Source organism: Micromys minutus (assembly GCF_963924665.1).
Source record: "Micromys minutus genome assembly, chromosome: 24".
Classification (NCBI taxonomy): domain Eukaryota; kingdom Metazoa; phylum Chordata; class Mammalia; order Rodentia; family Muridae; genus Micromys; species Micromys minutus.
Genome location: NC_137959.1, coordinates 9,513,357 through 9,536,020, shown reverse-complemented (window position 1 = coordinate 9,536,020; position 22,664 = coordinate 9,513,357). Strand labels below are relative to the sequence as shown.

The following is a 22,664-nucleotide window of genomic DNA, read 5'->3' as shown; positions in this document are numbered from 1 at the left end:
TATACATCATCCATTCATTCACCGACCCATCATCTCTCTATATTATTTGTCTCCCTGAATATCACAATAAGAATCCAATCAGCTCAGAACACACGCACACTCATTTCACCTTTCCTTCCTTTTTTCCTTTCTTTCTTCCTTTCTTCCTTCTTTTCTTCCTACCTTCCTTCCTGCCTTTCTTCCTCCCTTCCTTTCTTTCCATCTGTAGAACTGGATGTCTTGGAATTCACTCTATAGACCAGACTGGTCTCAAACTAAGAGATCTGCCTGATTCTGCCTCCTGAATGCTGGGGTTAATGCTGTGTGTCACAATTTCCCCAAACAGAGAATTCTCTATCTTTTTCTCATTCACATTTCTTATATGTCCATATTCTGTGTTTCTGTTTTAATCCTCAAAATTTCAAATAAATAACCCCAAAACCAACAAAGCTATGGTTAATATACTTCCCACCCAACCTCACATAATACAAAGGCAAAAAGTCCTGGCACTACACAAGACCCAGTTGCTGACTGAACACTGTCGGCCACTCGGGGATGGAAGACAGTCGACTAATCAGCAAAGCTCATTAAAGCCACCACTGTCTCAGCACCCGATCCATCCCCAAGTCCCTCTCCCTCCAAGGCAGGATTTAGCACTGAATCACCACTGCTGACGGGTAGAGGGCTGGCTCTGCAGGACTGCTCCTGCATAGCGCAGCAGGCAGAGCCCCAGCAAGGCCCAGGGATGGGATGTCAGTACCAGGCCTGAGTTATGAAGGTTACCTGACAACAAGGAAGCCTGGCTGACCAGATAAACAAGCAAGAAAAATAGGGAGAGGGGTGGTCTGTACAGACGGGAAAGAGACAAGGATGAGGCAGGTACAGAGTGTGGGAGAAGCATTTGGAACTCCCCAAATCAGAAGGTAATGTAGATTAATGACACATGAGCATACACACATGCACACAGAGTCAAAGACTAAAGACAAAAGATGCATTCACCCATACTATACACCATACATGAACACATACACCCTACACAAAAACATGTGTACCACACACGCATACCACACATATACAAACACGTCACAAGTATATACACACATACATAGACCACACACACACACACACACACACACACACACACACAAATATATACAACATATATGCACAGACACACGTAAACACAAATCACCCTGTGGCAAACATGGGAGTGGACACAAACACTCATTTGGTATGGATGCTGAGAAGCAAACCTGAGTCCTCTATAAGAGCAGAAGTGTTTTAACTAACAAGCCATCTTTCCAGTCCCTACCACACATTTTTATCAACACAGTTGGCCCACTGGGTTGTTTAAAGATGAGTTTCCTAGCAACAAAAAAGCATCTGAATCTATGTCAAGTATCAAGAGCCTGCCAAGGTCCCAAGCCACAAGCCTTAAGATGAGGAACAGCATGCCCTCAGTAAACCCAAGGACCATGAGATCACATCCAAGAACCTCACAACACTTCAGTCACACCAGACAGAGATTCGGATGAGAGAACTCCTCTAAGGAGAGATAGGGTATTGAAACAAAAGTAATCTGACTTTTGTGATGGTGGTTTGGTTCCAGATGTCAGGGGGATGAGCCCAGCCAGCCCAGCATAGGTGGGCCGTTCTGGGATTAAGTCTATCATGACAGGTATGGGAGGATCTGTGAACAAGCAAAGACCTAAGGTCAGATTCTCACAACCCATATACAATCCCAGTGCCAGGGAGATGGAGTCAGGGGCCTGCAGGCATAATGTTATTGTGCACGATGTAAAGATTATCCTTGTATTAACCAAATGCTCATTTCTCTGTTCTCATATCTGGTTGCCTTCCATATGTCTTAGTCAGGGTTTCTATTCCAGTACAAACATCATTACCAAGAAGAAGGTTGGGGAGAAAAGAGTTTATTCAGCTTACACTTCCACATTGCTGTTCATCACCAAAGGAAGTCAGGACTGGAACTCAAGCAGGTCAGGAAGCAGGAGCTGATGCAGAGGCCATGGAGGGATGTTACTTACTGGCTTGCTTCTCCTGGCTTGCTCAGCCTGCTTTCTTATAGAACCCAGGTCTACCAGCCCAGGGATGGCACCACCCACAATGGGTTGAGCCCTCCCCCCTTAATCACTAGTTGAGAAAATGTCTTACAGCTGGATCTCATGGAGGCATTTCCTCAACTGCGGCTCCTTTCTCTGTGATAACTCCAGCTTGTGTCAAGTTGACACAAAACCAGTCAGTACACCAAGTATCTCCTGTTTCAAGATTATGTAAACATTGTTCTGATTTGTCAATAAAAGTTGATCAGCCAATGGCTGGGCAAAAGAAAGAATATGGCTGGGCTTCTGCCAGCCAGGGGAAGGGGAGAGAGAAGAGGAAGAGGGGGTTTGCCACAAAGAGGGGGGTTCAGAGAGACATCATGGAGAAACAACTGAAGCCCAGATTGCCAGACCAGTACTAAAATGCAAGTATCTTGGAGATTTTGACTGGGAGGTAGCCAGAGTAGTTTAAAGGAATAGAATAGATTATTAACTATGGGAGCTAGCCAGGGCCAAAAAACTGCCACTTGAAAAAAACGTTTTTCAGGAGGATACCTGGGACTCTCTGTTCAGCTAGCCTAGTCCACTTGATTAGCTCAACGCCAGGTCATCCTCTCAGAAAACTAGGTGGGCAGTACCTGAAGAGCCAAACCCAAGGTTGACCCTTGGCCTCCCACCCTGTGCACACAGGTGCAGAAACATACAATTTCACCTAAACACATTCTAACTATACACATTTATACCAACACACATACCTACACATATACATCCACACACATATTCACCTATGTATCCTCATAATGCATACACACACCTACACATGTCCACATGACACCTACTGAGATACACACTTGCACCAGTTGGTGACGGTACAATGCCTTTAATTTCAGCACTGGGGATACAGAGGGAGTCAAATGTCTGAGTTTGAGGCCAGCCTTCTTTACAGGATGAATTCAGGACAGCCAGGGCTACACAGAGAAGCCCTGTCTCAAAAAAACAAAACAAAACACCAAATGTACACACACGCACACAATTGCAACACACACACTTACACGTCCTCACACATTCAATGTAAATACACCAAAACACATACCCACAAACACACCCACTCATGTACACACACATGCACCAACATAGACACACACACACCTGTACACACACACCTACATACTCTTAACATATACACTGGCAAAATTACAGACATTCATACACATGCAAACACAGTCTTACACCTACACACAGATGCACACAAAAAACAATAGGAGAAGAAACAGGCACATCTCCAGCAACAACCAGATGCCGACTCTGGCCTAATCAGCAGATTCACCTCTTGATGGAGTCTTACTGTGCTGGCATTATGGGGAGATGAGACCTGTCTCGGGAAAGTGGGTTTCTAGGACCACCTTGCAGTTCCCCATCTGCACCCACCTTTTCCAAGCCACAGAGAGTGTGGAGGAGCCTCCACACAAGTGTCTGCTAGTGAACTGTGCTGTCCAAGAATACAGACAACCAACCATCCTGGGATGAAGTCTCTGATCCTGTCAGCCAAAACAAAACCTTCCTCCGTGAGGTGGGTTATGTCAGGCATTTTGTTATCGTGATGAAGAAGGTAATGAGGATGTGAGACACCCAGCAAAAGCAACAGGACCTGGGTGGCAGCAAAACCTGGAGAGGCAATGGGGAGAACAATATGCCCATAGGAAACAGAGGTGACAAGGGTGTCCAGGGAAGAAGGGTCTCAGGACTGAGCAGCTGAGTGACCCAAAGAAGAACAGAAGGAGGGTAGAGAGGGCCCCCAGTCATTACAAGACTGGAAGGTTCACTCTGCATTCTGATAGGGGTCCTTGAAGTCTCTGCCAAGACTGGCTACACAGTCACTGTCCTAGTTGGCTGTGCCAACTTTACATAGCCCAGAGCCACCTCTCAGTTGAGGACTGCCTATATTGGATCAGCCTGCAGGTGTGCCTCTGTGGCACTTTCTGGACTGTTAACTGATGTGGAAAAGTAGCACTGTTCCCCAGGAAGGTGGTACTACATTGTAAGAAAGATCTAGCTGAGCATGAGTCAGAGAATGAGGTTGCAAGCAGTGTTCCTCCACAGTTTCTGCTTTGAGTTCCTGCTTTGATGTCCCTCAGTGATGAGCTATGTTCTCAAAGTATCGAACAATAAATCTTTTCCTCCTCTAAGTTGTCTTTGGTCAGATAGTTTTTATCTGAGCAACAAAATGAAAGAAGAGCTCCCCAAACCTACCTCTATTTGCTTCCAAGCACAAGCACCCATTTCCCAGATACTGTGACTGACTCAGTCAACACACACTGCATTCATCTTACAGTGATGGAAATCAAATCCAGGGCTTCTACCACTGCCCCGTCCATTGACATACAAACAGAGAAGACAAGGTCCAAGTCCTTTCCAGCCCCACAAACTCTCCCAGCACCAAAATGCTCATTTATCTTCCGTGGTTTATTGTTAACAGACACAGAGTTTGAGCAAACTGCAGCTTGACAGTAAAGAGCCACAATACGGCGAGGGTTCTAACTGGGGGAGACAAAAATACCAACCAGAAAGCACCAGTTCCACTATCAATGAGTGACAAACTTCCATCAGGTTGAAGTCATTCCTAGTTTGGGAACCATGTGTTGAGCAGCCAGTGTGGGAAGTGTACATGCATTCGCTTGTTGGCCACAGCTCATTCCTTGCACTCACATCAGAAACTCCCTTAAAGACACTAAGGAAAATCTGCCAAAGTCCAAACCATAGTTCATGCAGCCAGAAATCACGAACGGTCAGCACCATAAGCAGTTACAGCGCCAAACAAAACATGAGATCCTCCAATGAGGAGTTCTCAGACACTCTGGTTTGTAGGTTTAAATGCCAGCCCCACTGCTCAGCATCTGGAGGATGCTTATCTGTCCTGGGCAGTGGATTGGGAATGAAGGCATCTTCTGCCCTCCTGGGTTATACTGAGGTATACATGGCCACATCCATGAGGCACTGTGGAAGCTGTCAGCTACAACAGTCCATTGCTTCAGTTCTATTCATTATTACTCCTGTTATAAATGGTGGAGACACAGAGGAGGTGGGGAGAATACAAAGTGTACTAATCAACACTGGGTTTACAAGCCCAGCCCAGACACATATGCCATGAAACTAACCACATGTCGTCGACATCCTTGGGAAAAATACGCTAAGGAATATGATGTAGTTGCCTACCCTGTTAGCACCACGACAAAGTCCATGACGTTCCAGCCATTCCTCAGGTAGGAGCCTTTATGGAAGGCAAAGCCAAGAGCCACAATCTTAATTCCAGCCTCAAAACAGAAGATTCCAATGAAGTATGGTTCCGTGTCATCCTGGAAAGGAGAGAAGGCAGTGTCAGTGATATAGGCGGTGTGACCACAAGGGCACACACCTAGAGATGTGTGCCCACCTCCCCTTCCCAACAGGCCTAGTCACCAAAGGCTGAGACCTCTGAAACTAAGTCAAAAGGAACACATTCTGCAAGTTGAGTTGCCTCAGATACTGTGTTACAGTGAAAGAATGTTAAGAACAACCCACTTCCTGGGTTAGGAATACTGATCTCCCACCCTTAGAGATACGGTTGTTGCCTTGGTGAAGATATGAAGGCCAAGAAGGTATGACTCAGCAGTAGAACCTGGCCTAGAATCCACTAGTGAGAAGCTAAGGGTGTGCTCTAGGAATAAATTTTTTGCCTAGAATCCCCTAGTAAGGTAATGGGCCATGGCTCAAGGTCAGAGAGCTGGCCTAGCATATCAGGGGATCTGGGTTCATCCTTAGTATAGCAAAATAGTAAATAGGTAGTAAACAAACAAGTCAAGTCTGTATTTGACTACTGGTAGAACAAAACAACCCTAAAATGATATAACTGAGACAATGATGGATCTCTGGATACTGATTGGTTCTGAGGCTTTGGTGGTACTTGTGCTGGGTATAAAAACCATTCTCATGGCAACACAAGGTTTCTGCACTTCTAGTTATGCAGACATAAGGGCATGGCTGTCGACTGTGGATGAGTCCTAGAATGCTTCTACTGAGGAAGATGAGGAGAGAAACTAACGTCAAGAAAATGTATAGAAGGGGGCCTCTCTCAGTGACTGAATTTGAGGAGTAAGTTCAGAGTGGTTAACTGCTCTGTTTGATACTTATGTATAGTTACATTTTTTTCATGAAAATTTTGTTTCTCAGCATGAAACAGGAAATAGAATTTGGGTTGAGCATGATGTCTTCATAGTGCAAAGGTCACTGTGTCCTGGTGTATACCAGGTCACCTGGATTTCCAGTGTGGGGTTGGGTGATGAGGGTTTCCATGTCCCCAATGTGGGGTTGAGCAGTGAGGGCTTCCATGTCCCCAGGTCACGGGTGATGGTGAAAATCAGGCTTTCTCCTACACAGCTCTCAGCCCAGGGACCCAGACCCCTTCCACCTCATTGCTCACCAGTCGCTCTGACATGGGTGTCTTGTCGTCATCAGGGAGGTGCTGCTCCAGGGCCAGGACGATGCAGTTAGCAATGATGGTGGCCAGGATCATGTACTCGAAGGGAGTGTGGGGGTTAAGGAGCAGACCTCCAGTGGTTCTGTGATTAGCACTCTGTCCTCTCCCAGCAACCCAGCACAGCACCTCCTGCCCACCCTTGTCTCTCAGGCCCTCAGTTTTTCACATCCCTACCCCATTCACACACACACAGTCACCTGCCGCTTTGGACTGGGGGAACCCTGCTGCTCTCAGGCCTGCACTTGTGACTTAAAAGTGTTTCTATTAGCATGTACTAACTACACATGTGGGCCATATTCAAACTTCCCCTCTCCTGTCCCCTCCTATCTGTGTCCCTTTCCAACCTAGTTCCCTAGTCCTTCTTCTGATTTCTCCTCCCTCATTTCTTCCCTCCTTTTTTCTTTCCCCTTCCTCCCTCTCTCCCTCCATCCCTTCCTCCCTCCCTCCCTTCCTTCCTGAGTTTAAGGTTGCTCACAGAAGCACAAGCACTTCATCAGTGACTACACCCCTGGAGAAAAAATGTCACCCCACTTACTGTAAATAAATCTTCACAAAGGGACAAAGCCTTGTGACCCTCTTTCCTTCAAGAAACGGTGTTTACAGGCCCAATCTTGTGCACAGCAGTCACAGCATGCCAGGCCCCAGCCTGCACTCTAGTCCTTGCATTTTTTCCCACCCATTCTCAAACACGTTTGTCTCCACCCCTACAGTGCCATCACTACAAATGCACGCACTCTGCATTGGCTGAGACACTTGGCATTCTTGCTACTGCAGACAAAGTCAAGGGCAGAAGAGAGCAACGTTTCTGGACTCACAGAGAAGCGAGTAAGTGAAATGAGTTCAGCACATAGAGCACACTCGATGGTGAACGGTGTGGAGAGCATGCTCATGTTAGCATCCACGAATCTAACTGGCCAGAGATGAACAGTATCCGGCTAGATAGAAATGTGTCAGGCTGAGCACGAACCCTAAACAACGTGCTGCAGCAACGGATGAGCAGTGTGTCCCAGGCTCCCATGTGTGCCCCCAGCTCCCATGTGTGCCCCCAGCTCCCATGTGTGCCCCCAGCTCCCATGTGTGACCCTGGACTCCCATGTGTGCCCCCAGCTCCCATGTGTGCCCCCAGCTCCCATGTGTGCCCCCAGCTCCCATGTGTGCCCCCAGTTCCCATGTGTGCCCCCAGCTCCCATGTGTGACCCCGGACTCCCATGCTGGGTCTTCCACATCACCTAGCCATGCACTGGCATAGCTGGCAGGAGGCATACAGGTCTGATGAGTAGGGTCTGAGTGTCTGCAGACTTTGGTATTAATGGGATCCAGGAACTGACCCACTGTAGATACTCAGGGGTGACAATGGCCATACTTATTATAAGGTGGTGAATACTATAGAGGAGGGGGAGGAACAACTAGGCAAAACTGAGCGGTCTGAGGGCTGGCTCTGTAAAATGCCTGCTGTAGAAGCCTGAGGATCTCAGCTGAAGCCCCAGCACCCACCCTAGATCCCTAGGATCCCTAGAGCTTGCTGACAGTCTAGCTGCAACAGGGGACCCTAGGCTTATTGAGACACTCTATCTAAAAAGTCATTCTCAGACAGAGAATTATTGAAGAAGATGCAGGACCTGATCTCTAACTTCTGCATGCACACACCCACAGACTGCACATATCTGTGCATACACACATGTACACACACATACACCCCAAAACCTTATTCTGCTGCAACACCCAAAGCACAAGCAATAAAAGAAAACCAGACATGGGCCAATGAGAAGGCTTAGTTGGTAAAGGCACCCGGTGCCAATCCTGAACACCTAGGCAGGATCCCCAGAACCAACAATGGTAGAAGGAAAAATGACTCTTGAAAGTTGTCTTCAGATCTTTATCTGTGAACTCTGTGTACACACTCATGTACCCCCGCCCCCCCCAAAAGATGTGCACATTTCATACATAGCCCTTCCCCCGAAGATTTTTAAAAACGACTCAGATAGGTATCAGTTCTCACTCCCACTAGAACGACATAAAGTAAAACGAAGCTGAGGGTTGGGAGGATTTGGGGGTTTGGAGGCTCGGGGACCCTGAGCATTGCTTCAGGAATTTCCTAGAAAGGTTACATATGGAATTGCCATCCCACAGTGGAATTTTATACTGAGGTTCAGAGAGTTAAAGAAAATTGGAACTCCTATATGACTGTTAGCAACTCATTCTTGATCTCCTGCCAAAAAGTGGAAGTGGACTGTAAGGGTATTGCTGGACAGGCGAGTAGGAATGAAGAGGTTGCTCTGTCCAGTGTGAACATCGCTCAGCCTAGAGTGATCCACTGATACACGGGCAAGCCTGAGACCAGGAGGCTGAGTGAAGGAAGCAAAGCACCAGGAAGCAGACAGCCACTATATGTGGAATACACAGAGCCAGCAGGTCTTCAAGGGGCTAAGGGAGAAAGTGATGGCTTCTTGTGCGGGGACACAGTTGCAGGACACTTTGACTGTAAGGAATGCCAGGGAGTTAGTCATGGAGGCAGACAGATCTCTGTGATTTCAAGGCCAGCCTGCTCTATACACCCAGTTCCAGGCCATCAAGGGCTACAAAGTGTAATTCAGTCTTGGGGGTGGGAGGGACTTGAGAGATGGATTAGTAGCTCTTGTAGAGGACAGTTCAGTTCTTAGGATCTGGGCCTCATGGGCATTGCACTCAACTACTAACCCTTCCTTTCTCTCCACTCCCTCATAAACACACACACACACACACACACACACACACACACACACACACACACACACAATCTTTTTGTGGGCTGGAGAGATGCCTCAGTCCATCCATAAAAGGCTGAGCCTCACAACCAAAATGAATCTTTTAAACCAGTGGTGGTTAGAGCAGGCATCTCAGGAGGTGATATGACAGTATCTGTCTCCTCAGTCTCTCTCCTTCACCCCAGGAACTGTCTCCTGAGGGCCATGGGGCCTCAGCACTTGGGAGGACTCATGTTCCCTAGTTGATTCTACACGAGAGCTTGACATTGAGACTAGTTCACAGAAAAAAAATCACCCGTTCTCTGGTTCAGGCTCTCAGAAGCAATCCTGGTTCAACGGCTTGTGAATGGAGCTAGAAATCTTGGAGCTGGAAGGCTGAGAGAGAACAGGTGGATGTTAGATGATCACAGCATCCTGAGTACGGGGACGATGGGTTCCCAGCCTGACACAGTGCCTGAGTGGGCTCTGTCCTGGGCATTGTGGGTTATGGAGTAGCATGTGTGGTCGTAAAACCAAATGTACCACCTAGTTTCCCCAGGGACAGTGTGCCCTCCCATGCCACACGGGGAGAACTGGGCCCCTCTCAGCATTTCCCAGTTAAACTGGCTCTTTGACCCTTTGATCTTGACCCATGCAGAAGTTTGCTTGGCTTGTTGTTTTGTTTTGTCTTGCTTTTTTGAGGTGAGATCTTAATCTATAGCCTCAAATTCAGGAGCCTCCTGCATCAGCTTCCTAAATGACAGGATGACAGGCCACTGTCTTCTGGAAGTGCCATCCATCCACCTCTTAGAGGGTTGAAAGGAACTGAGCCTGAACCCATTTTCCAGGTGGAAAGGCAGAGGCAGTGAATGTAGGAGGGAGCAACTCAGTAAGGCGGGAAAGCGAGGCCCTTTCAGTGTTTGGCGGTAGTCTCTCTGCCCAGCTGCAAACAGCAATTTAGGAAGATAACAAAAGCTTCTCACAGCCCATCAGTGACTGGCTTATTGCCTCTCCATGCCGTGACTGGCCCCAGAACAAAGCGCTGCAGACTCCCCTCTGTCTCACCCTGCAGCTTGGAAAACAAGAGCTGATATTTGCACACAGAGAAAGCAAGGCCAAGCCCTTGTTGGAGATTTGAATGAGACTCACATCCTTACACAGCCTGCCTGCCCAGCCTGAGTGGCTGCTTCTTCTCGGAGCCACCATCTCCTGCTGGCATTCCTTGGCTTCCTGTCCCCAGATGGCTACCATGGAAGTGCCTTAGCAGCAGCTGGTACCATGGTTAGATGCTGCTGTATCAGCAATTCCTATTACCTAGGCTTCAGATTTCCCAGAATTCCCCAGGTCTGAAAGGAAGTCCTGGCATACAGGTGGGGGGTCAGCAAGACCCACTCCTTTCTTGTAACTTCACTGCATTTATCTGTCAGCATTCAAAGTGCCGGGAACGAGACCTCATGCACACTCAGCAAGAGCTCTACCTCTGAGTCATATCCTCGGTCCTCTTTCTAGTTTTCCAAGATCTCACGCCATCACCCAGGCTGGCCTCTGAGTCATGTTGCAGCCCAGGGATGCCTTACAACTGCAATTCTCCTGCCTCAGCCTCCTGAGTCCTTAAAATGAAAGAACCACACCCCATGGCCCAGATCCTGACACCACTTCATTTTCTTTTAGTCAAACCCAGACGCACGAGCTTCTAAGTTTCACTTCACAGACCCCAAATAAGCCGAGAGTCAGCGTCAGCCCCACGCTCGAGCCACGCAAAGCAAGAGCTCAGCACCATCTGTGCTATGGCCCTTTAAGGATGCGGCTTGAGCCCTGCATCCACCTGCTGAGTCAGGAGGAGCCTCTGGAGCTTCTGAGGCTATCTGCAGGCACAGTTCTGCTCTACTTCAGGACGGGTGGAACCAGGTGCTCCCACATTTGAGTCCGCTCAGGAGGAAGGCTTTTCTCCCCTCCCTCCCCCAATTTATACCTCCACCTCCAAGAGTCCTAGTGAGTTCAAGGGTCCTAGATTCCCTCACTCAGGCCAGGAGGCTGAGAAGACACCTCACATCTCGATGAAGCAAGAGTGTTGTAAAGATGGGGCAAGCAAGCAGAAGACTCCAGGTTATGTGTTTGAGCACTAGGAGGCATTCAAAAGACCTCATCTCACTTGGAAGAAGAGCTGGGGTCCTCTCCCTGGTCCTTCACCGCCTCCTTGATCTCTATTATGCTTTGGTCGCTCAACTCTACCCATGATGCCCCCAGAGTTTCCAAGCATCCCAGGCATGTATGAGCTAAGGAACCTTCACATTTGCTGTTCATACTTCTGGGAGGCTTTTTGCAGATGCCAACAGCATTCCCTCCCTTGGTTCCTCTACATTTCTACTCAAGGGTCACTTCCTCCAACTCCTTCTCTGCTTACTCTCCCCACACACTGTATTTGTGTTTTCTGTCCTCATCTTGTCCATTGTCTCCCCTATGAAACAGGCGTGACGCAGGCAGGGGTTTGCTCTGGACTCCTTTGCTCATCGGTTTGGTTTCCCTATGAAAGCCTTGACTATACACCATTTATTTCATCAGAGGGGAGGGAGGAGGAGACTGCTATCTCTGCACCTGCACCTGCTCTTCCCCTTAGACCAATCCCCTGGGGACACATTGAGTCTACAATTTGGGACCTGGGGAGATGACTCCAGTTAAAGCACTTGCTTCACAAGCATGGGGACCTGAGTTTGATTACTGGAATCCATTAAAAAGTCAGACCTATAATTCCAGTGCTGAGAAGAAAGGGACAGGTGGGTCCCTGGGGTTCTTCCACAGCTAATCTGGTAGAATTGGTGATCTCCAAGTTAGAAAGAGGCCCTGTCCAAAAGGAGGTGGACAGTGTTTCTAACGATGACCCCAAGGCTGTTGTCTGGCCTACACACACACACACACACACACACACACACACACACATTTTAAAAGTCGTTTATGGAGCTGGAGAGGGGGTTGAAAGCACTTGTTGCTCCTGTAGAGGACCCAGGTTCAATTCCCAACACTCACACGGTGGCTCACAATCATCTATAACTCCAGTTCCAGGAGATCTAACGTTCTCTTCTAAACCCCAAAGGTACCAGACGTGCAAATGGTCCACATACACACATGCAAGCGAAATACTCATACACATAAAAAAATTTAAAATCTAAAAATCAGTTTTAAGGCCCTTCGAAATCACAGGATTAAAGATGGCTTCTGAGTTCCTGCCATGATAAGAGAGGAGTCTGAGGCAGAGATGGAAGGTTGTGCTGGGTCGGGAGTGCAAGAGGAGCCTCAGCAGCCCAGCTTTCTGTGCCTGATCTTCGGGTCCCAGTTCACAGCTGTGCTGAGCCACACTGCTCCCGGGCTACTCTGGAGAGGAAGTCACTGTGTCAGCATGTCTAGAGTGAAGTGAAGAGGCCAGCGCGAGGCGGGTGGGCGAGGTGTGGGAAGAAGAGAAGGCAGTCTGCTGGGAAGCCAAGCTGCCAGCCCTATGGACTCCAGAAGTCTGGGGAGCACACAGCCCTGCAGGCAAGTGCTCAACCCCAGCCTCCTCAAAAGGCCCAGTGGGACCACAGAGCGTCCTGGTAGGAGCCTCTGAAAAATGACTGAGAAACTGCTTAGGCAAAAGGCAGGCTTCATGTAATCTCAGGGCTTTGCCTTTCGGTAATCAGTCCACCAAAGACAACCAATTTCAAAAGTGGACATGGCAGGGGGTGCCCAGCCCTTAGCAGCAGGCCCTAGTCTTCCATTTTGTTCACATGATACCCTCCTCCCACCTCAGCCCCAGCCTCTAAGGAGGTCCTGATGTCTCAGGTGACTCTGTCCCTGGAAGGGGTTTACAAGGGGCGTATGCTGAGGAAATACACAGAATGAGTCAGCTCTGTCTGCAGACCAGTTCTCACAGGAGTGACAAGATATTCAGCCCCCATTACTTTCACCATCTACGAGGACAGCAAAGGACCTTTGAGCACTGGGTGTTTGAGACCCGGTGTAGGATACAATAAGCACATGCTGTCAGACACCACCATCACCACCACCACCACCACCACCACCACCACCACCACCACCACCACCACCACCACCACCAAATGAAGCACTGGGCTGAGATGTTCTAGGCCCATCCACAGCACAGCTACCACAGCAGCTGTTGACAGAACACAACAGTAGGCAATGTAGCCAAGGGTGTGGCCCTTGGAGTCCCTTGAACCACCCTGCAAAATGAGTTATGAGTTTTTTTTCACCAAGCCATGCCCCAAGCTGGTCACCAGTTCAGTTACTACACCTTTGTAAGTTAAACCCATGTTAAGAACCCTCCCCCCCTTTGCAGCGTTTGGGATGGAAGGAAACCTCACAGATGCTAACCAAGCAGTCTGGCTGGCACCGTGCAATCCGGTCACTTGCCGTGCCTTGAAGCATCATTTTGCCTGTGTTTAAAACCAGATAAGCCACAGACTCAGCAAACCGGGACTCACAGGGGCTCACCGAGACTGGGCCATGAACCAGGGAGCCTGCATGGGACTGACCTAGGTCCTCCGTACACATGTTACAATTGCGTGGCTTGGTCTTGTGGGAGCAGGGGCCGACCTCTGAATATTTTGCCTGTTTTGGGGGCCATTTCTTCTTACTGGGGTTGCCTCATCCAGCCTTAATAGGAGAGGTGCCTAATATTACTAAAATTTCATATACCATGGCTGTTTAACATCCATAGGAGGCCTGTCCTTTCCTGAAGAGAAATGGAGGAGGAGTAGATGGGGGGGGGTAAAGATAGGAGTCGGGGAGGAACTGGGAGAAGAGGGAGGGGAGACTTCAGTCAGGATGTAAAAGTAAATAAATAAACTTTAAAAAACTTAGAGACAGGGCTAATTTGAAATTTTGTTTGTTTCTGAGGCAGGGTGTTGCAGTATAGCCTAGGCTGGTCACAGTGTTCTGACCATAGCCTCTTCAGTGCAGGGATCCCAGATATGCTCCAACATGCCTAGCCCTACACTTGGAACCTTAGCCAAACAGATTATATTTCATCCAAGATCTAAGTAACGGCTATGATTAATTCACTCATGAATGGTTCTGGGGATAGTCTAAGGCCTCACACACATTAGCAAATGCTTTATGGTTCAACCACAGCTTACAATCTAATTCCCCAATGGTCAACTACGGTGTGCTGACCACACCTTGCAAGCCCATTAGAAATCAGCTGCCACGAATGACCAGTGTAGCTCTCACCAACTCTGTAAATCCTCAGGTTCTTAGGCGGGTCTTTGAACTCTTGCTCACCAAGCTAGAAAAGGGCTTCCCAACCTGTGTCCAGCAGAGCTCTCATAAGACAACCTATCAGAAAGGGCAGGCAGAGAATTCAGCACCACGGCCAGCAGCCAACGGACTGTGCTGGACAGTTCAGTATCTGAGCCCTGGCTTGGCCTATGTAAAACCAGCATCTGACCTCCAAGGTGAAGAAGAGTGAGAATCAGCAAGTCTTAAGAACATGAGTGGCTAGCTGTGTTGCTGGTGCAAGCCACTAATCCTTTCCCAGCACTTGCCACGCACAGTCTGGTACACCTCTGTGAGTTCAAGGCCAGCTTGGTTTACACAGAAAGTTCCTGGCAAGCCAGGGGTGCACAGTGAAACTCTTGTCTCAAAAAAAAAAAAAAAAAAAAAAAAAGCAAGTTTGCCATGCTGTTTGTTGCATATTATCCAAGGGATTTCAAGGCTTCATTTTGAACAATGTCTCCTTGAAGGGCAGATATAGCTGTGTGCATTCAACACTGAGAAGATACTGCATGGGAAATCCTAGAGCAGAGACAGGTATGGGGTCCCAGCCTCTCCTCAGGAAGCTGAGCTTGGAGGGTTGTGAGTTTATAGACAACTCTGAGGTTTATAGACTAAGACTGTTGCTCTGTCCACCCTTACCTCCCACATAAGGGGCCCAGTAAAGGAGCTTTAGGGGTTTTTGGGTCAGAGGTGAGTTTGAGTGAGGTAAACGTTATCTTTGTCTGAGGCTTAGTTTCCCCATAGTGAGTTGTGATAAACAGCTAACCAGCGCAAGCGCTCAACGGTCAGGAGTAGTAGCTTCTGTTGTCTACTCCTGTTTCTCTAAAGACCAGAACATTACTATGCTGCAAACACAGAGGTGAGGGTCACTGCAACCAAGCCATGACATTTATTGAGTTTAGTAGCAACTGCTGTTGCCAGCATTGCTCCCTCCTCCCGCTCCTGCTGCCTCTCCCGCCTCGCACCTCCCCCCCCCCCCGCCCCGTTCTCTCTCTCCCCCACCTCCTCTCTTCTCATTTCCGTTCTCCTTTCACCTCTTCCCCCCTCCTCACTCTGTAGCCCAGCCTGGCCTCAGTTTGCTCTTCCTGCCTTTTCCTCCATCCCTGACAGGCTTTTCTCCCAGACCTGCGACACAGATCTAAGCGCTTTGCTGTGCACTTCACTTGGCCCCAAGCGTGACATTTATTTGAATTCCTTGTCTGATTAGGTCAATTGCCCTCTTTAGAACAACAATCCCATTAGGGTAGGACCTGGGCTCCCGAGCATTTTTCTCAGTGCAGGACACACAACAGCTGCTCAATAAACACAAGCAGCCCGACGAAATCACAGAGGACCACAGTTTCCCTCACAGAACTCAGTGTCAACAACCTCCTCTAATTTGCTGGGCCATACACTGCCCTGGACACATTACCGCCCGGCAGAGATGAGCCTTGCTCTTTTAAAAAGGTTGCAGATTAGGAGTGGCTGCCTCATAATTTATTTACCACTCCCCCAGCACTTCAGCCGGTCTCCATTACTGGCAATGTCGGTCCGACTACTCGCCTATAGCTCCGTGTGCTTGCAAGACTTTTAGAGATACAGAAGGAGGGTCTGGGGGAGTGTATATCTGACACTCATCCTCATGTTCCAGTCTTATTCTGTCCAGGCTGCTTCCTCCATCCCTCTATTTTTCTGTGACAGTTTTCATGTTGCTTCCCCTCCTAGTCCATCCTTATCACAAACATGTCTCCTCCCTATCTCCTCTTCCTCGCCAACAGCACCCACCCCAGAAGGCACCTGCCCCTCTTGAGCTGCAGAACATTCCCAAAGAACACCAACAGCCTAGACTGACAGGACCTTATGCCACAAATGGCAACTGGTGAACCCCCAAGTCCGTATGGGAGGGACAACGGTGAATCTCTTCTCAGGAACAAGAATGTGACCTCAGGAGAAATGCAAGTTCCGCCATGACTCAGTCCCTATGTCAATATCCTTCATAGAAGGAAGCAGCCATGCCAGGTCATGTCCAGGTGCCATGCCTCAGTCTCCTCTAGTCCTCAATGCTGTGCTGGCCCAGATGGGACCGCCTCTCAGCAGGGACACCCCCAGGAAGGCCACCACCAGCTGTCAACCTCAGGACACTTTGACTAGCTACCTTATCTTACTACCATCTGTCAATCCATCTATCAACCATCCTGTCACCTGTCAGCCTGTGTGTAAAGCCTCTCAGCTGTCACCTGTCTACCCTCCATCTATCTTCCTAACCCATCCTTTAATTATCCTTGTCTATCATCTACCAATGCCCAATCTCATCTAGTAGCCATCTATGCATGTGAGCCAGGGTCTTGCCTTTGCTGAGCTGGCCAGCCTCCATCCTCCTCAGCCTCCCAGGCCCTGCTGGTACGGCTGCCACACTGGCTCTCATGAGATTTGTTTGTGCTTAGACTCTCCCCTTCCTGTGCTCCTGCTTCTCTCCTACCCTCCCGGTATCCATCCCAACTTTCCCTGTGCCCTTTCCTTTGTTCGACCAAGACTCTGAAGGGCCCTGTCCTAGGCAGCTACTCCTTCCCTGTGTGTCTATCTTCTTATGTCAGCCATCTGCCATCTTTCCCTTCTTTCCATCCATCCATCTGTTCGTTCTTCTACCCATCTGCCCATCCATTCACATATCCATCCATTTATCCACCCACCCACCCATCCATCCACCCATCCATCCATCCATCCATCCACCCGCCCACCCACCCACCCACCCACCCATCCACCCATCCATCCACCTGCCCACCCACCCACCCACCCATTCACCCATCCATCCATCCATCCATCCATCCATCCATCCATCCATCCATCCATCCATCCACCCATCCATCCATTCACTCACCCATCCATCCTTCTGTGTAGCAAGGTGTATGTATCTACATTTATCATCCCTTCATCTTTAAGTCTGTCCTTTTCCTTTCCTGGGGAATCTCTGTGATTGACTCTCACATGTACCCACCTGCTCAGCAGCCCTGGAGGGGCAGGCTTGGTATGAACAGTGTAACCCATAGCCTGCATCCCTGCCTTCAGTGAGCCTTGACAATGAGACACCAAAGAAGACTGGAGGGAAGGAGAAAGACCCACTGTCTCCACAATGTCTCCTACCCAGTGTCACCTGCATGGTGGCCAAGTCCCCTAGTCTCAGGGGACTCCCACACCATGTCTCTCTTCATCTCCTAAGGTTGCCATAGCAAACTACCTGCCTACCCAGGGTGGAGGCCATGAGCTGGACAAGGTCTTCAAAAAGCCCAGGTGTTAAAATGAAGGCCCAGCTTCTGGGCAGGCACTGGCAAAAAGAGGCATCTTTCAGAGGGATTGCCTAGTCAGGGTGAGGTAGGAGAATCAGGATCCTGAGTTGCAGACCAGCCTGGGCTACACAGTGAGAACAAGGGCCAGAGACAATAGAGAGGGAAGAGGAGTTGGGGCGGGGCAAGAGAGGAAAGGAGGAGGGAAGTGGGGGGGGGAGTTGGAGCCTAGTGGGAGGCGGCTGGGTCATGGGAGAACTGCCCTTGAAGGGGACTGTGGACTCAGCTGGCCCTCTCTCTTTCTTTATTTTTGACTCCAGATGTAAGCCATTTCCTTTACCAGAGGCCCCAAGACACACATCCATTCAATCCTGAAATGGAACCAAAAGAATCATGAGCCAAAATTAACCTTTCCTCCTCATAAGTTAATTGCCTTGGGCATTTTGCTATAGTGACAGAAAGTTAATGATTCCAGTAATTCGGAACAACGGAATCCAAGTCCCTCGGTGTTCCAAAGGCCAGCTGTCCAAAATTATGATGTCAGCAAGACTCTGCTCCCTTCTCTTCTGCCCACTACTGATGCCTGGTCACTCCAGGCTTGTCTCTCTGCATTTCTTTCACATAAGGGGACTCCTGCAACTTGTGATTTGTGTGTGAAGATTCTCACTGAGCACTGTGCTCTGGCTCCTTCTGGAGGACCTGAGTTCTAAGTGACAGACTGGTCATCCTCCCAGGCTTCCTATGTGGTCATTCAGTCCCCAGCTGGGAAGTTTGTTCTGAGAATCTGTGAACACTAGAAGAGGTAGGAGCTACAGAAGACGGGTCGCCGGGGTGAACCTTGTGACTTTATGGCCACCCCACGCCCACTGCCCTTTTCCAAATTTGTGGAGATGTGCTGGGTCTTCATTTAGTCCTGCTGGGGACTGTGGGATATGACCACAAGCTAAAGGCTGCCTACAGCCATCAGGAGCTGGAAGAGGTGGGGGCGTCTTGATTTACTCTTGTATGAGTTAAACAGACATTTTACAAAGCTCCAAAACCCTACTGAATTTTCCCCAAGTATCTGGATCCGCCCAGCTCTTCCCAGTCCTGGGAGGCATGAAGATTCTCCTTGCTTGGTCATTAAAAAAAAATACAGCACACACTGCACCGTGCTCCCAAAAGCGCTCACTGTGCAAGCGCCATTGATTTAATCCAGAGGTCCTGGCAGCCATCCCGGGAGCTTCATCAATATGAGACCCAGGGCCGCAGGAACATCTGCAGGCCAAGATTTTTCTTCCTGGGTCTCTGCTGACCCTGACGGAATCTCTCCCCATGATGAGGAGCATTTACAGGAAAGGGAGGAGTGGGTACCATGACTCTCACATCCTGCTTAGGTGGACAAAAGTAAAGGCCACAGACTCGCTGAGCCTTTTGCATCATCTGTTAATTTGCAGCTAGAGCCCAGTCCTCAGAGCCCTGACCCAGCAGGGAACAGCAAAGAAAGAAGGGGAAAAACGCTGATGTCTGGAGACCCCCCTGCCCCCAGTCTAAGATCCTGGCTGGAAGAGGAAAGTTTAGAATAAGGCAGAAACCCCTTCAAAGTGAGAAGCCAGCAGGGTGTGGTAGTGCTTGGAAGGCAGGATAGGCATCTCTGCGAACTCAAAGCCAGCCAGCCTGAGCTACACAGTGAGTGAGACCCTGCCTCAAAATGATCAAAAGCCTCAAAGATGGGAATGAGTAAAAGCTAAACCGAGTCAGAGCATATTCCTCCACCTTTCATTCAGCAGGGTGCCTGGAACAAGAGGAGGGAGGGTGCGGGTGAGGGGGGTCTGCAGCCCGGATCTCAGAAAAAAAGCTAAAGGAGATTTGAAATCAAAGAGAGCAGAGCCCTACAGAATGAAAGCTGTGGAGGGCCAGACATGCTTAACCAAAACTTCAGTGTATGCACCCAGTTCACTAAAGAGAAGACAGGTGGTCAGCACAGGACACATGCTGCTGCAGTAACAGGCAGGCCCTGGATTGCAACAACAGAGAGCCCATGGCTCTCTTCCTGTTGAAGCAAGTGTGTGGGGGGCTGTGCTTCCTCCTTCCAGCACTGATGCATCTATGATGGACGCCCTGATGCATCTATGACTGTGGGCACAGAAAAACAGAGAACAGGGCCCATGGTATTTCTCTCATGCCCACTGGCTAGCTCCCACCACAAGACCACACCCAGGTTCTAGGATGCAGCTTCTGAGAGTCTAAGATGGGAAAATGTTAGTTCAACCAGACTCAATGCTTCACGCCTCTAATCTCAGCACTGGAGAGGCTGGTAGAGCATTACTGAGAATTCAAGGCCAGTCTGAGGGACAATAGGGGTTTCAATACCAGTCCAAGCCACTTGAAGACCCTGTCTTGGGAAAGCAAGAGATGCAGGCTCCTGAGAGGATGCCTCTTACACAGCTTGTCCAGAGCTTGCCAGTGACAGAAGTGGGGTCTAAACCCAGGACCATGGTAGCGAAGGTTAGCTCCACCCCTCTGCTCTTAAGGATGAGGCTAAAACCTGAGTAGTAGGTGCAGGCAGGTGGGAGAAGGAACAGGACAATAGTTGAGGGAGAGAGAGATGGAAGGAAATAGAAACCTCTAACAGGCGCATACGGGAGCTTCATCTTTAGAAACAAAGCCACCCTGAAAACGTTCAGGAAGCAGGGAGAGGGAGGGTTGGCGCACGCCAGACATCTGCACATGCAGAGACCAGATGCTGTTGTCCATGTCTCTCTCACATGCTTTCCATGTTCCGCTCGCCACCTTATTCTGTGAGGTGGGGTCTCTCCCTGAGCCTGGAGCTCACTGTTTGACTTGGCTGGCTGGCCATGAACCCCAGAGTTCCCACTGGTTCATGCCACAGAGCCTGGGTTCTGTGTGAGTTCTGGAGAACCAAACACAGGCCCCGCTGCTTGCAAAGCAAGCTGTCATCCAGACTAGAGACAAACTTCTGGGATTCTCCTGCCTCAGCTCCCTTTGAACAGGAGGAAGCACTAAGGCACCTTGCCTCTCAAGTGGAAGAATCCACAGGGATAAGTTGGAGGCACAGTGAAAAGGTTCCCACACCCAGGGCTCTCTCTCCAGAGTCTTCCATCTGCACCATGCTGAAGGTACAGCAAATTCTGGCCACTAGCATCTGTTCTAGTGAAGCAGGAGCAGAGCCTGCCAAGCCAGTGGTCAGCTGTGCTGCCCCTCTCTGCACGTCACACTTGCTCAGTTCCCAGAACTGTGGACTGCAGTTGGCCGGCCCTGGCTGTACTCTTTGATGGCTCCTCCCCACCATTAACACAGGCCAGCTGGCCACTGTACACTCCGGCCAGTAGGGGGATGGGTGTCAAAGTCAGGTAGCCCAGGTGAGCCCATAGGCAAGACTGTCAGCTCACCGATGTCCCCAGCTAGGGTTCATTGCTCAACAACTACTAACCAAATTCAAATTACACCAGGAATCTGTGGCTGCCAGAACTGGGTTGGGGAGGGAAGGGAAGGGATGGGAAGGGAAGTGAGGAGCAGGTGCTGGCCTTCTGCAGGGGGCTGGGGTAGGGGTAGCGAGGCTGCAGTGGAAATGGTGGTTACACAACACAGTGAACACAGAGGACGCTATCCAATGGCACACCTCAAAATGGCCAACACTTGCAAACACTTGGCCACAGCTCAATGTTTAATGCTCATCAGAATGCAGCTCTCTTTGTTGGCCTCCAAAACCATACCGGCACTCCCAGCACTGCCCATGTGGACACACACCGTCACTCCTTTCTTTCCCTATCCCTGTCCCCAACCCTGCCCTCACCCCTACCCCCTCCACCAGTGTTTCCCAGAAGTCTAGAGGAAACTGAAGATTCCTGAGCCCCACTTCCTTCTATACTCCCTTGGCAGCTGCAACCCCAAGCAGAGGTTCTCCACAAGGCCTCTGCCCAGCCCGCTCACTTTCCTTCTGCCTTCATTGCCTGCACAACCAACCCCCAGCCACAGACTGTACTTACAATCTTTAAAAATAGTAAACAACTTATGTATGAAGTGGCGTGGAGCAACGCTCAGCTTGTTTGGATGTTTCTCTAACCTGAGGCAACATAAAAAACTCACTGCCTTGTTAAACTGTATGCAATGCATTAAAAAATGTATTATTATTATTATTATTATTATTATTATTATTATTATTATTTATATATTTAGTGTGAGTGTTCCGGTACCCAATGAAGCCAGAAGGGGGTAACAAATCCCCAGCAATGGAGTTAAAGGCAGTTGACAGCTGCCATGTGGATGCTGAGAAATGAACCCCAATTCTCTTCAAGGAGCAAAGGTTTTTAACCACTGAGCGATGCATCTCCCCAGTCCCGAATGTACAACATATTTATTGGTTTTTCGTTGTTGCTTAGCTTAGATAACATGTATTTTGTGATTCTGTTGCTTATACCTCCTCAGACACAGCCAGTCCCAAGAAGGTGGGGACTTCTGTCTGTGTCCTGTGACTTAAACAGTGTCTTTCCCTCATGGTGCCCCCCGCACCCACTTCCAACAGGGGACGTTGTAGCTCTGGGAAGCAGGGCCACTTTTATTCATTGTTGAGACAGAAAACAGACATTACCAAGGATGCTGCTCAGGCTATTTGTTAAGTGGCTAATTATCCAGACCCCCCAAAGCAAGTGTGGGTCACTAGTGGGGTCACATCATATATGCCATGCCAACTGTGTGCCAGGCAATGCCTCAAAGCTTACAGACCGCACAGGAGAATCCAGAAGATGCTCTGTCTTCCCACAGAAACCTAGTCAACTGCTTCAGGCTGCTTTACTGTGGGCTCCAGTAGTCACTGCTCCATGTAGAAAAGACTACTCTTAAAGAGAGATTTTTCCCATCATGC

General features: G+C 49.2%; 1 protein-coding gene across 1 annotated transcript in view; it reads right to left on the bottom strand.

The window, feature by feature from the left end:
* CACNA1A (calcium voltage-gated channel subunit alpha1 A) overlaps positions 1–22,664 on the bottom strand; it is a gene marked incomplete at its 3' end in the record, with an annotated part of 212,417 nt that overhangs the window by 160,508 nt on the left and 29,245 nt on the right. The window contains exons 2-3 of the mRNA XM_080936643.1: positions 6,496–6,601; positions 5,253–5,392 (exon numbers count right to left, since the gene is read on the bottom strand). Coding sequence (XP_080792769.1) covers positions 5,253–5,392; positions 6,496–6,601 — 246 coding nt within the window. The remainder of the gene's footprint in view (positions 1–5,252; positions 5,393–6,495; positions 6,602–22,664) is intronic.